General features: G+C 37.4%; 1 protein-coding gene across 2 annotated transcripts in view; it reads right to left on the bottom strand.

Annotated features, from left to right (window-relative positions):
- PKP2 (plakophilin 2) overlaps nt 1-14,259 on the bottom strand; it is a 91,471-nt gene that overhangs the window by 45,921 nt on the left and 31,291 nt on the right. For both annotated transcript variants that reach the window (XM_054507108.2, XM_045873634.3), the window contains exon 5: nt 472-679. In XM_054507108.2, the coding sequence (XP_054363083.1) occupies nt 472-679 (208 nt within the window). The remainder of the gene's footprint in view (nt 1-471; nt 680-14,259) is intronic.

Below are 14,259 nucleotides of genomic sequence, written 5' to 3'. Positions count from 1 at the left end.
ACTCCCTGATTCGCTTTCTTCGCATAGATCCAGCGAGTGGATTACCAAGTATATAATAAAAATAACTGGGTGTGGTTCCTATTGAGTCTCTTCTGAATGAATGCCTTGGACACCCAAGGCAGTACTGAAACCTCACACATCCTCAAACTACACAACTGGCTGTTAGTAAACTGATGCGGGATTTCTAGGCTGTGAGTCTTGTAAAGTTGTTTTAAAAACATGTACTCAAAGTCAGTTTTTAATGAAAAATATTGAACAAAGCTTCAAAATAATTTCCCCTTCAGAAAAAAAGGAATTCCAACTTGACCTGAATCTGGGGTCTAACTCAGCAGGGTGACAATGTTCCCTGAAAGCCACCTCTCAGATAATGATGAGCCCATCAACCACTGGTTCCGGGAACCTTAAGAAAAAACAGATAACATATCCAGCTGGGGTACCCTGTCCTATGTCCTAAAATTCTGTAAGCACTACCTGTTATTTGTTTTTTAGTCTCCAAGTCCCTGGTTTGCTTCAGCACCTGCAGCAGCCGAGGTACCCCATTGAGTTCAGCCACCTCCAATTTGTTGTCATTGTCTTCAAATACCAAGTTTCTCAAGGCCCCACACACGGCTCGCTGAACATCTTCATTCTGAACTTTTAGGAGCTGTAGCAGCTTGGGGATGCCACGAAGCTGATTAACCTGGGAAAGAAATGCATGTGTATTTCAGATATTTATTCTGATGTGGCATTAAAGACATTGGTTGTAATATGAATGAACAGATGAAGTTCACTAATGTGGATTAGAACTCCCATCAAACAACAACGGAGACACAACCTGAGACGCACGGCATACAATACACACCTGCTATCAGGCAGTACCTCTCATCAAGGAGCTAACAATAAATTCGCGAAGGCTGAAACCTATGAGATAATTGAAGGGGAAAATGAAGTGACAGAAGGTAGGTAAGTGATAGCGAAGTGGATAGAAAGAGTTTAGTTATAAAAGCCTTGAGCATAATGAAGATGAACAGACCTGGGAATGCAAGGAATGAGGCGTTTTATGGAAGAACAGCACATTACATGAGTGTTTTTTCCAGGAAAGAATTTTACAGTCAATACAAACAAACAGACTCAATTTCATTAACAGTAGAAATAAAGATTCATTTACCATAGCAACGGTAGTAGCAATGCAAACTAATCCTAAATGCCAGCAATTTTTATGATCAATTGCTTTGGGTATTTAAAAAGATATATATAAAAATTATGCAAGCATTTTAATTTAAGTAAATAATGTAATTTTACACTTTTTGAGATGCTATTTTAGAAACATTTCTCCGATCCAAATATGCAAGAAAGAGTGTGCTGAGAAAGGGCCAGAACAAGGAATAGAAAAATAGATGATTTAGATTCTGAAATGGATGGTTGTTCAAGAAGACATCAAATAATGACAATCTGAGCAAAGTGATTTTATATTTCAGGCTGCAAATATTATCTAAAAAAATCAAGAGGTGGACATGGGTTGCTGAAGAGAAATGTTAAGTTGCAGACTGAGGGCTTTCCTTCTCATAGACTTCCACTGGCATCTGATGCAGAAAAATTTATTTGTTTTTTAGAGACAGCGAGACAGAGTGTGAGTGGGGAGGAGCAGAGGGAGAAGGAAAGAGAGAAATCCCAAGCACGCTGAGCGTGGAGCCTGATGCAGGGCTCGATCTCATGACCCTGAGGATCATGACCTGAGACAAAATCAAGAGTCTGATGCTTAACTGACTGAGCCACCCAGGCACCCTCAGAAATTTTTAGTAAGAACTTTTGGTAAAGATCTCAGTCATTTTCACCATCTTAATGCAGAAATTTTTAGGATATAACTGTTGTTGTGAATGGGCAGGTGTTTCCCTTTCGGATGAAGTTCATCACCTACAAATGATCCCCCAACTGCACAACAGTTCATGCTCTGGGCCTCATAACACCTTTTCATATTTTCTATGTATCATCAAATTCCAGTTTCCCTTTCATAGACAGATAAATGGTATTTAAGACATAATGTTCCAATTTGACATCTCCCTTTGTTAGGATTGGGAAGAAGACTAGCAAGGCAAGAATAAAGTCAAGGTTTAAAAATAGTAACTATAATAATAATAAAACAGATGATGACTCCTCCACCCACTTCCAGGTGTTATCTGATAAATAGCTTCTTAAGAACCTTAAGAGATTAAGTACTCTTGGGGCACCTGGGTGACTCAATCGGTTAAGCATACAACTCTTGATTTTGGCTCAGGTCATGATCTCAGGGATGTGGGATCCTGCCCTCGATCAGGCTCCATGTTGGGCATGGAGCCCTGCTTAAGATTCTCTCTCTCTCCTTCTCCCTCTGCCCACCCCTCTTCCTTCTCTTAAAAAGAGAGAGAGAGAGAGTAGTCTTTTGGTGCCTTTAAGGCTTTGCTGGTAGTAATGAGGAGTACCACTTCCATTTATTGCTCCCTTCAGAGACATTCATTTGCAGAACAGGACACAACTGGTAAACTGCTCACAGCAATTTTGTTGGGCCTATGTCTAGAACCATTCTAATATATTTGTGTGACAATGCCAATGAGAAAGAATACTTAGCTATCAATTAATTCTGGTCCAACAGATCATCTATTTGATCACTTCATCTGTTCTCATTATTACACTTCCTTAAAAGCAGAAAGGCACAATTTATTTTAAAACAGTCTGTAACTCACATGTTTCCCTAATTCCATCAATTTCTATTTCATAGTTAGGTTTTAAGATGGTTAAATTTACACTCTGTAAACTTCATAAATGCCACCTATACTAAATCTGCACACCAGCAGTATAAACATCAGACGCGAAAAGAAAATCCTGTTTGGGGGGCGCCTGGGTGGCTCAGTCGTTGAGCGCCTGCCTTCGGCTCAGGTCATGGTTCCGGGATCCTGGGATCGAGCCCCACATCGGGCTCCCTGCTCTGCGGGAAGCCTGCTTCTCCCTCTCCCACTCCCCCTGCTTGTGTTCCCTCCCTCGCTGTGTCTCTGTCAAATAAATAAGTAAAATCTTAAAAAAATAAAAAATAGGGTGCCTGGGTGGCTTAGTCGTTAAGCGTCTGCCTTTGGCTCAGGTCATGATCCCAGGGTCCTGGGATCGAGCCCCACAATTGGTCTCCCTGCTCGGCGGGAAGCCTGCTTCTCCCTCTTCCACTCCCCCTGCTTGTGTTCCCTCTCTCACTGTCTCTCTCTGTCAAATAAATAAATTAAAAAAAAAAAAAGAAAAAGAAAATCCTGTTTGTCCTGAAGGTACTTTGCAAACTTCAGTAATATTTTATTACTTAACTTATAATTTATAAGTTGCCTTCTTCAAAATATGATGCAAAGTGGCTTACTGGCCATATTTCATTTCCAGATGCAATTACAGAATTAGCAAGAAGTGGCATGTGGAAGTCTCCACTGCCCTGACTGGGGGGAAAAGGCGGCGGGGGGGCGCTCAGACGGCAGGCTTCCCTTACCCTGTCACCTCTATCCCTTTGGCTTTCAGCACTTGTGCCAGCCCGGAAAGAAGTCATTGCAGACACACCATGCTCAGATAAAGGTTGAAATCTGCTACAGCTCTAGTTACTGGAGAATTTGACTCCCTATTATCTAGCACCTAGCCCAAATTAAAAAATAGACTTTAGTAACTTTCATCCATTTTATCAAGCAGATTGAAACAAAATCAGTATCAAATCCAAGAAGTTGATGACATTCACCTTACTGCATATAACTAGAAGGATGGTTGCTGATGGATCCTATATACATTAGGGCCAATGTCAAATGTACTGTCCTTGCCCCCTTTAAATTCAGGGAAGCAGATGGGACCAGAGAGGTTGCATGCATTTCCCAGTTATACCGAATCCTCAGGGGATTTGTTCTCCCTCTGGGGAAAGGAAAAAAGAAACAGACTAACATGAATGTCTCAGAACTTCAAAAGAACTTTCATTTGAGATGGTTTCTAAATATATGGAACAGCTCTATTCTGATTCTCTTTCCTGCGAACTATAAAATAAATGATGAGGATTTCTGGTGGCAAATAAGCAGAGGGTGACTCCTTTGGGGCAAGGGCTCCCTTGTGCCCTGGTGCCTTTGCTCTTTCTTTCCTGTCTGGAATGCTCTGACCACTATGCCTCACTTCCGGCAAAGCCCTACTCATTCTGCATGAGCTGGCTCACATGTCACTTCTGTGAAATGTCACCCCCTTCTCTCTTTTCCTTCCCATTAGAATTAATCACTCCCTGTAAACTGGTATAACCTTTCAGGAAGGCAATTGGCAATACGTGTCAAAAACTTTAAAAATATTCTCTTCTAATAACCTTTACTTGGAAATAAATTGAAATGAACACACACGTAATTGTCACTACATTATTTATAATGGTGAAAAATTTGAAACCATAAATGTCCAACAACAGGGGAAGACTGGTTAATGATTGTCACATATCTTTATGTTGAGGTTTCCATGGAAGAGGCAGAGCAATATTAGAACTGACCAATATTTTATTAGTCATTACAGTTTCCTCACCAGTCAAATGGAAATTATCTAAGAATAGCAATCTCCATGCTAGGTATATAGTATTCACTCAAAACATGGCAGCTACTACTGTCACCGTTAATATGCCACCATTAATATGAGGTATGCAAAATATTGGTCATGTTATGACAAACTGCTTGTGATATAGTGTTACTGAAAAAACTGTATAAAATATCTATGTATTTCCATTCAAACAGTCATAAAGGAGGAAATGAAATTAGGGAGCTTGGAAGAAATGATGGGGGTATAAGTTATGAAAGTAGTTTGTTACTTTGTATTTTTTTAAACAACAAGCATATATTTGTGCATGTTTTTAAAAATTAAACAAAAATAAATAAAAAAATCTTTAAAAAAAAAAAAAAGGGGTGCCTGGGTGGTTCAGTCGTTAAGCGTTTGCCTTCGGCTCAGGTCATGATTCCGGGGTCCTGGGATCGAGCCCCGCATTGGGCTCCCTGCTCCGCGGGAAGCCTGCTTCTCCCTCTCCCACTCCCCCTGCTTGTGTTCCCTCTCTCGCTGTCTCTCTCTGTCAAATAAATAAAATCTTTAAAAAAAAAAAAAAAAAAAAAACTCTTCTAGGGGCGCCAGGGTGGCTCAGTCGTTAAGCGTCTGCCTTCGGCTCAGGTCATGATCCCAGGGTCCTGGGATTGAGCCCCTCATCGGGTTCCCTGCTCCACGGGAAGCCTGCTTCTCCCTCTCCCACTCCCCCTGCTTGTGTTCCCTCTCTCGCTGTTTCTTTCTCTGTCAAATAAATAAATAAAAAAATCTTTAAAAATTAAACAAAAAAAATCCCTACACACAAAGCTACATATTCATTTTGATTACAGCTATGTACATATATGCATTTAAAAAGTCAGGGGACAAAACCAAAATGATAACAAGAGTGGGAATTGTGGGTGTGTTTTTCTTTTTTGTTTCTTACTTTCTCAAATTCTGAGTAATGAATTTGTATGAGTTTATAATAAGATTCTGCAAGACAGTTATGGCAGTCAATACTCCAGTGATGAGATACGAAGCAGGCATGGAAATAAGGTCAGTTTTAAAAGGGACTTGCAGATTAAATTAAGGGGTTTGTCCTTTCTCCTGGAGGCAAGTGGAGCAGCTACGAGGAAGGTCTCCCTCCATGCTGTAAGGCGACTCTATCAGGAGTGGCTAAGAACGGAGGAAGGCAAATTAACCAGGAAGCAGCTGGATTAACAGAAAACATCATGATAGGGATTAGCATAGTAGCACTGAGTGGGGAGGGAAAGATGTGGGTAGATTCAAGACACTTTTAGTAGTAGTACTAACAGGTCTTCAAAACTGCATGAATATGAGTATCTTGAGAGGTAAGAATAAAAGAAGGTCAGTCTCTATTCAAGTTTTTGTGTCACACCACCTGGGTGCCCTACCCTCACCTACACAGGAAATAATACGCTCTGACTCGTTACTTCAGGGCAGGCACCGTACCATTATCTGACTGCACCAACTGCATTCTCACAATTCCTTCCAGTAGGACTATTATTTCAACTTTAGAGGTAGGAATGCCGAGAGACTTGGAAAGGTTAAATATCTTGCCCAAGGTCACTGAGCTAATTAGGGTGCTGGGTTCACCCCGCCCTGAGTGACTCCTTAGAGTTAACGCTCAAACCACCAAGGGTCCTGCCTTCCAATCCAGTAGGAAGAACAAGTTTAAAACGAGGGTTGGATACTAGAGAAGAAAAACAAAAGATAATGTGTTCATTTTTTGAAATGCTGATGTTGAGTTCAGTGGGATGTCCAGGAAATAGATGAACACATGGTTTGGAGCCCAGGGCAGAGATAGAGACTGGAGATGCAGTGAGTCATCAGGATCTTTGACACATGGGAATGGAAGTTGTAAGAGTGGATGAAGCAGGTCAGGAGGTGGTGTCGAAGGAGAAAAGTCCCAGGAAGGTATCTAAGGAACACGAACATTTAAGGACAGGTTGAAGATAAATTTTTCACAGAAGAAACCCGAAGGTGCCAGAGCGATGGAAAAAGAACCAGGAGACCCTGGGCCAAAAGAAGAAAGTTTCAAAAAGAAGAAAGATCAACCATATTAAATGGGCTGAGTCCTAATCAAATAAAATAAGGATTAAAAAGTTGCTGCTGGTTTTAAAAGCTTATGATTTAAAATTTTGATCTTTATTTACACATTGTAATTATTTTTTTAAGATTTATTTTTTAGAAAGAGAGAGGATGTGCACACGTGCGAATGGGGGGAGGGGCAGAGGTGGAGAATCTCAAGCAGACTCCCTGCTGAGTGTGTGGAGCCCAAGGTGGGGCTTGATCTCAGGATCCATGAGATCATGATCTGAGTCAAAACTGAGAGTCAGGGGTGCCTGGGTGGCTCAGTTGGTTGAGCGACTGCCTTCGGCTCAGGTCATGATCCTGGAGTCCCTGGATCGAGTCCCACATCGGGCTCCCTGCTCTGCAGGGAGCCTGCTTCTCCCTCTGACCCTCCCCCCTCTCATGTGCTCTCTCTCTCTCATTCTCCCTCTCAAATAAATAAATAAAATCTTTAAAAAAAAAAAAACAAAAAAACAAAAAAAACTGAGAGTCAGTTGCTTAACTGACTGAGCCACCCAGGCGCCCCTAAGATTTTAAGTAATTTCTATACCCAATGTAGGGCTCGAACCCACAACCCTGAGATCAAGAGTTGCATGCTCTACGAACTGAATCAGCCAGGCACCCCTGTAACTGTCTTTTATACATAAATTCAAACACTGTTGCACTATGCTTAATATTAGCAGGATTTTGTTAATATTCTTGGGTTATAACGTAATTCTTAAATTTTTCTACCATGCATATATATTTTTAGGTTTCAGTGTGATTTTCATGTTTCATTATTCTCAAAACCAGTGTTTGTCCTAGCTTTAGAATAAGAGCCAAGAAGGCAAGCACAGCATTAATCCTGTGTGTAAGCAAAATGATATTTATAATCAAATTAGTAACTTAAGAAATAGTGGAAGTCTAGCCTAACTTGAGTAACAAAAGAAAAATTCAAGTATTTCCATATTAGAAAATGAAAGCATGCATAATAATGCCCAGCTTTTTAAAATTGGAAATAAAAAAAGATTTAAACATTTATCTGATTTAGTCATAGAAAGGACTAATTTTTAGTCCAATTTTCTTCACCTATATGTATAAAGAAAGTTCATTACTAGTTAAATATATTATTTTTTTAAATCCTTACTTATTCTTTCCATGGAACAAACATATAGGCAAAGGGGCAATGAGAAATACCCAATAATTATATAGCTTTTAAAACCAAAAATATTCTCGACATGGGGATAGGTTTTTTAAAGAAACACCTAAAATACAGATGCAATGAATAGAAATATTGATAGATTTGACTTCAGAAGAATTTTTAAATCCTGCATGATGTGGCGCCTGGGTGGCTCAGTCGTTAAGTGTCTGCCTTCGGCTCAGGTCATGATCCCAAGGTCCTGGTATCGAGCCCCACATCAGGCTTCCTGCTCCATGGGAAGCCTGCTTCTCCCTTTCCCACTCCCCCTGCTTGTGTTCCCTCTCTCGCTGTATTTCTCTCTGTCAAATAAATAAATAAAATCTTAAAAAAAAAAAATCCTGCATGATGAAAGATACCATAAGATGGGTTAACACCGTGGATTATATATAATATGCATAATAGGTAAAGAACTCCTACAAATCATTACGGAAATACAGATCTTAGTAGAAAAAAGAAGTCAACAGAACTCTTTTGTCTGGCTCTACTTAACTGACCTGCAGGATTACCTACATTCTCTTTATTCCCTCTGTGAACCTTATGGATTCCCTGAGTACTATCAAAGCTGGTAGGTTACTCTGTGTTGGGCTTTGCACTCCCATCTCTACTAGATGAGTCACATGTTTTCCAAGGATAACTTAGGTGTGATTCCCAATGTATTTAGGCCAACTATACTTGTTACTGTAATTATGTAATTTATTTACCTGTCCTAAATATGAAAGAAATATAAATGTGAAAAGAGTTCTGTCTCTCTGAAAACCAATCTGAATGCTTTGGAAAGACTAGATAAAGGTAAACAGCTCTATAAAGCTCTGTAATTATTTTTGGACAAAATTAATGTAAAAGACTAGGGAAAATGTAAAAATCCAGAAGGATTTGAACTCAGATGAATTAGTGCCATTAAGTTCTCATTTCACTTTAAAGAAACTAAAAATTGCAGATGATATACATAGTGGGCATAGTTTATGAAAAATTAAGACAAACTGTGTAATTGTATGTGTATATAATTAATTTTTTTTCTCTGTAACTCTGATTAAATGACCAACTATTAGTCTTGATTTCAAAAAATAGGAAAATTTCTACCATAAAGAGATGGCTTTTTTTTTTTTTTTGATTAGATTAACAAAACCAAACAAAGAATAATCTCGTGATGGTACAGGTAAATGGGCAATGGGCACTGGGATACAATGTTACTGGGGTGTAAGTTTACACAATTTCAGGGAGAATTTATTAGGGAATTATTTATCAAAACTGATAATGACTCAACAGTGAGGACTGGATTTGCCTACCACCTGAAACAATTTTGAAAAACAGATAAAACATGCAATGGTTTCAAGAACTGGACATGTAGCAATGATGGACAGTGATCCCTCAGGGATGGAAAACAAGCAAGGTGAGCCCCACTGCTGTCAAAGATCACTGTCTCGAGAGAGTTCTCGGGCTATAGTGTGGTGAGGGGAAAACCCAAATGGAATTCAACAAGCAGAGTTAATTAGTCCTAGAATAAATGCTGCTCTGGTCCCACCTAACAAATCTCAAAAGCAAGATTTGAAAGGATCAAACTGTTTTCAAGCAACTACATCCTAGAACAAAGCTCAAGAATATTTACAGAAATATAAAAATACCGAGCATCCAACAAGGTAAAATTCATAATACCTGGCATTCAATGAAACATTTCCAGTTATGCAAATAAGAAAGGACATAGATATTAGAATTAGCAGACAAGGTCATTCAAGCAGCTATTTTAAGTCTTTCATATGTTCAGAAATCTCGAGGAAGGATGGAACATGTCAGGTAGAGAAAGAAGATTTAAAAAAAAAACCCAAGTGAGACTAATGGCATGTTAAACATTGAAGAAAGGATTAGTGACTTTAAAGCATAGCAATTAAACATACCTAAAAGGAAACACACAGAAAAAAAAAAAAAACCTAAAGAAAAAGAATAGAGTATGGAGGGCGCCTGGGTGGCTCAGTTGGTTAAGCGACTGCCTTCGGCTCAGGTCATGATCCTGGAGTCCTGGGATCGAGTCCCACATCGGGCTCCTGGCTCAGCGGGGAGCCTGCTTCTCCCTCTGACCCTACCCCCCTCTCATGCTGTTTCTCTCTCTCTCTCAAATAAATAAATAAATAAAATCTTTAAAAAAAAAAAAAAGAATAGAGTATGGATAAGCTATGAGACAACTTCAAGCAGACAAATATGTATGTAACAAGTTTCCAAAGGACAGAAAAAATATTTGAAGAATTAGTGGTTGAAAAATCCAACCCAAACTCCAAAATTTGATGAAAAGTAAAAATCTACAAATTTAAGAAACTCAGTGAATTCTCAAGCACAAGAAACCTAAGGAAAACTACACCAAAGCACATTGTGACCAAACTGCTCAATACTAGTGATAAAGAGAAAATCTTAAAAGCAGCTTGGGTGGGCAGAGAGAGAAACAGTATGTACAGAGGAACAATAAAGATGATAGATCACTTCTTGTCTGAAGCAATGCAAGTGAGAAGACAGTGAAGCAACAACTTTCAAGTACTGGAATAAAAATCTCTCAACCTAGGATTCTACTGCGAGTGAAAATCTCTCAAAAGCAAAGACAAATTCCTTTTCAGACATACAAAAGCTGAAATAGTTATCACCAGGAGACCTGCACTAGCATAAATTTTATTTTATTTATTTATTTTTTTTAATTTTTTTTTTTTAGCATAAATTTTAAAGAAAATTCTTTAGGAAATGGGAAATAACAGATAACATCTATACAAAGAAATGAAGAGCACCAGGACAACTTAGATGAAATGGACAAAGTCTTTGAAAGACACAAACCACCAAAGTTCACTAGGAAGAATACATAGCCCAAAAAGCCCTGTATCATGAAGAAACTGAATTCATAGTTAAGAACCTAGCTAGCCTCCTTAGTACAGTAGGCAGTGTGTCAGTCTCATGATCTGAAGGCCCTGAGTATAGTTAAGAACCTCTCACAAGAAAACTTCAGGTCCAACTGGCTTCACTGGTGAATTCTACCAAACATTTAAGATAGAATTAATATCAATTACAATCAAACTTTCAGAGAATTGAAGAGGAGAGAACACTTTCCAATGTGAAGCTAGTATTACTCTCAATCCAAAACTGGACTAAGACATTACAAGAAAAGAAAATTATAGATCAATATCCTTTAGAAATATAGCTGCATAATTGTTTTAACAGAATTTTAACAAATCTAATTTTAAAAAGTAACAGTACATCATGACCAAGTGAGATTTATCCCAGGAATGGGATAACATTTAAAAATCAAAGTAATTTATCATATTAGCAAAATTAAGATAAAAACCATAGAAATATTTTAATGGGCAAATAAAACATTTGATAAAATCCAACAAACATTCCTGAGTAAAAAACTAAAACAAAAACTCTGTAAAATTAGGGATAAAGGTAGTTCTTCAACTTGAATGGTGATTTATAAAAAACCTACGGCTAACATCATACTCAATGATTAAAAGCTAACAGCTTTTCTTCTGAAGATCAGCAACAAAAGAAGGATGTCCATTCTGACCACTTTTATTCTAAATAGTATTGAAGTCCTAGCTGGTGCAATTAGACAAGAAAAAGAAATAAGTGGCATCCAAATTGGTAAGGAAAAAGTAAAACTGTCACTATTTTCAGATGACATAGAAAACCCTAAAGACTCCACCAAAAAAACTCTACTAGAACTAATCAATAAATTCAGTGAAGTTGTAGGATACAATATGCAAAAATCTGTTGAATTTCTGTATACCAATAATAAACTATCAGAATTAAGAAAACAAACCCATTTACAATTGCATAAAAAAATACCTAGGAATAAATTTAACCAAGGAGGAGAAAGACCTGTATACTAAAAAGTATAAGATACTGATGAAAGAAACTGAAGACAAATATAAATGGAAAGATATTCCATGTTTATGGATTAGAAAAATTAATATTGTTAAAATATCCATACTACCCAAAGCAATCTACAGATTCCATGCAATTCCTATCAAAATTCCAATCGTATTTTTCACAAAAATAGATCATACAATACTAAAATTTATATGGAACCACAAAAAGACCCTAGCCAAATCAATCTTTTTTTTTTTTTATGATAGAAGTATTCTCAAGACCCAAAGGTAAAAAACAAAAACAAAAGACCCTTTTTTTTTTTGACAGATGGTGACAAGCATTTTATTTTTTTAAACTTTAAAAAAAATTTTAATTTCTGTATAGTTGACATATGGTGTTATATTAGTTTCAGATGTACAATACAGTGATTCAACAATTCTGTATATTACTCAGTGCTCATCAGGACATGTGCGCTTCTTAATCCCCATCACCTATTTCACCAATTACTCCCACCCACCTCCCCTCTGGTAACCATCAGTTTGTTCTCTATAGTTAAGAGTCTGTTTCTTTAGCCAAATCAATCTTAAGAAAAATAAAACTGGAGGCATCATACTTCCTGATTTCAAAACTACATTAAAAAGCTATAGTAATAAAAACAGTATATTGGCATAAAAAGATGCACAGATCAACGGAACAGAATAAACACTCCAGAAACAAACCCACACACATACGGTCAATTAATTTACAACAAAGAAGCTGAGAATACACAATGGGGAAAGAAGAGTCTCCTCAACAAACGGTGTTGGGAAAACTGAACAGCCACATGCAAAAAAAATGAAACTAGACCACTATCTTTCACCATACACAAAAATTAACTCAAAATGGATTAAGTCTTTAATATGAGACCTGAAACCATAAAACTCCTAGAAGAAAACCTAGGCAGTAAGCTCTTTGACATCAGTCTTTGCAATGGGTTTTTGGATATGACACCAAAAGAAAAGGCAACAAAAGCAAAAATAAGCAAGTGGGACTAGACCAAATAGCAAAGGAAACCATCACAAAATGAAAAGGGCAACCTATGGAATGGGAGAAAATATTTGCAAATCATATATCTGATAAGGGGTTAATATTCAAAATATATAAAGAACTCACATGACTCAATAGCAAAATGCCAACAACAATCCAATTAAAAAATGGGAAGAGGATTTGAACAGATATTTTTCCAAAGAAGACCTACAGATGGCTGACATACAGAAAAGGTGTTCAGCATTCTTAATCATCAGGGAAATGCAAATCAAAACCACAATGAAATCTCATATCACACCTGTCAGAATGGCTATCACCAAAAAGATAAGAAATAACAAGTATCGGCAAGGATGTGGCAAAAAGGGAACTCTTGTGCATTGTTGGTGGGAACATCAACTGGTACAAGCACTCTGAAAACATGGAGGTTCCTCAAAAAGTTAAGAATAGAACCACCTTGTGACTCAAAAATTCTACTTCTGGATATTTATCAGAAGGAAATGAAAACACTAACTCAAAAAGATAAACAAACTACCATTTTTACCACAGCATTATTTACAAGACCAAAGACATGGAAACAACCTAAGTATCCATTGATGGATGAATGGTTAAGGAGAATGTGGTATATATACACAACGGGATATTATGCAGTCATAAGTAAGAAGGAAATCCTGCTATTTGCAACATGGATGGATCTTGAGGGTATTATACTGAGTGAAAAAGCGAACAAATACTACATAATCCCACGTATACATGGAATCCAAAAACAAACAAACAAACAACAAAATCAAAGATACAGAGAACAGACTGGTGGTTGCCAGAGACAGGGGGTTTGGCATGGGTGAAATCGGTGAAGGTGGTCAAAAGATACATACCTCCAGTTAGAAAACAAGTCATGAAGATGTAATGTACATCATGAAGACTAGTTATTAATACTGTACTGTATATTTGAAATTGCTAAGAGAGTAGAACTTAAAAGTTCTCATTACAAGAAAAAAAATTGTTTACTGTATGGTGACAGATGGTAACCAGACTTGTGGTGATCATTTCACAATATATACATATATCACATTGTACACCTGAAAATAATGCTTATCTATATTATCAATATAATTCAATTATAATGCTAAAAAAGTAGGAAAAAGAAATGGTGTTAAAAATACTAAAATACAAAACTTCTTCCTTCCTTCCAAAAAGAACCACATAAAAACCTCCCAGATTAAATTCCTGAAAACAAACAAACAAAAACTTATAGGTTGCACCATACTTAACAGTGAAAGAATCAAATGCTTCCCCCTATGATCAAGAACAAGACATGTCCACTCTCACTTCTTTTTAATATTGCACTAGAGGTTCTAGCCAATACAATAAGAAAAAAAGAAAAAAGAAATAGAATTCTCCAGATTGAAAAGATACAAAAGTGTCTTTATTAGCAGACAGCATGCTCTATGTAGAAAATCTGATGAATCTACAAATATTCTACTACAGCTAAAAGTGAATTTAGTAATATTGCAGTAAAACTACAAAATACAGCTGAGAGCAATTAAAGACCTAAATAAATGGTGAACTATACCATGGTCAGGAGTCAGAAGACTCAATATTGTTTAGATGAAAAT

Source organism: Mirounga angustirostris, unplaced genomic scaffold, assembly GCF_029215605.1.
Source record: "Mirounga angustirostris isolate CCGP_5_RB_7025 unplaced genomic scaffold, mMirAng1.0.hap1 SCAF_5, whole genome shotgun sequence".
In the NCBI taxonomy this organism is placed as follows: Eukaryota; Metazoa; Chordata; class Mammalia; order Carnivora; family Phocidae; genus Mirounga; species Mirounga angustirostris.
This window is presented reverse-complemented; position numbering and strand designations above follow the sequence as displayed.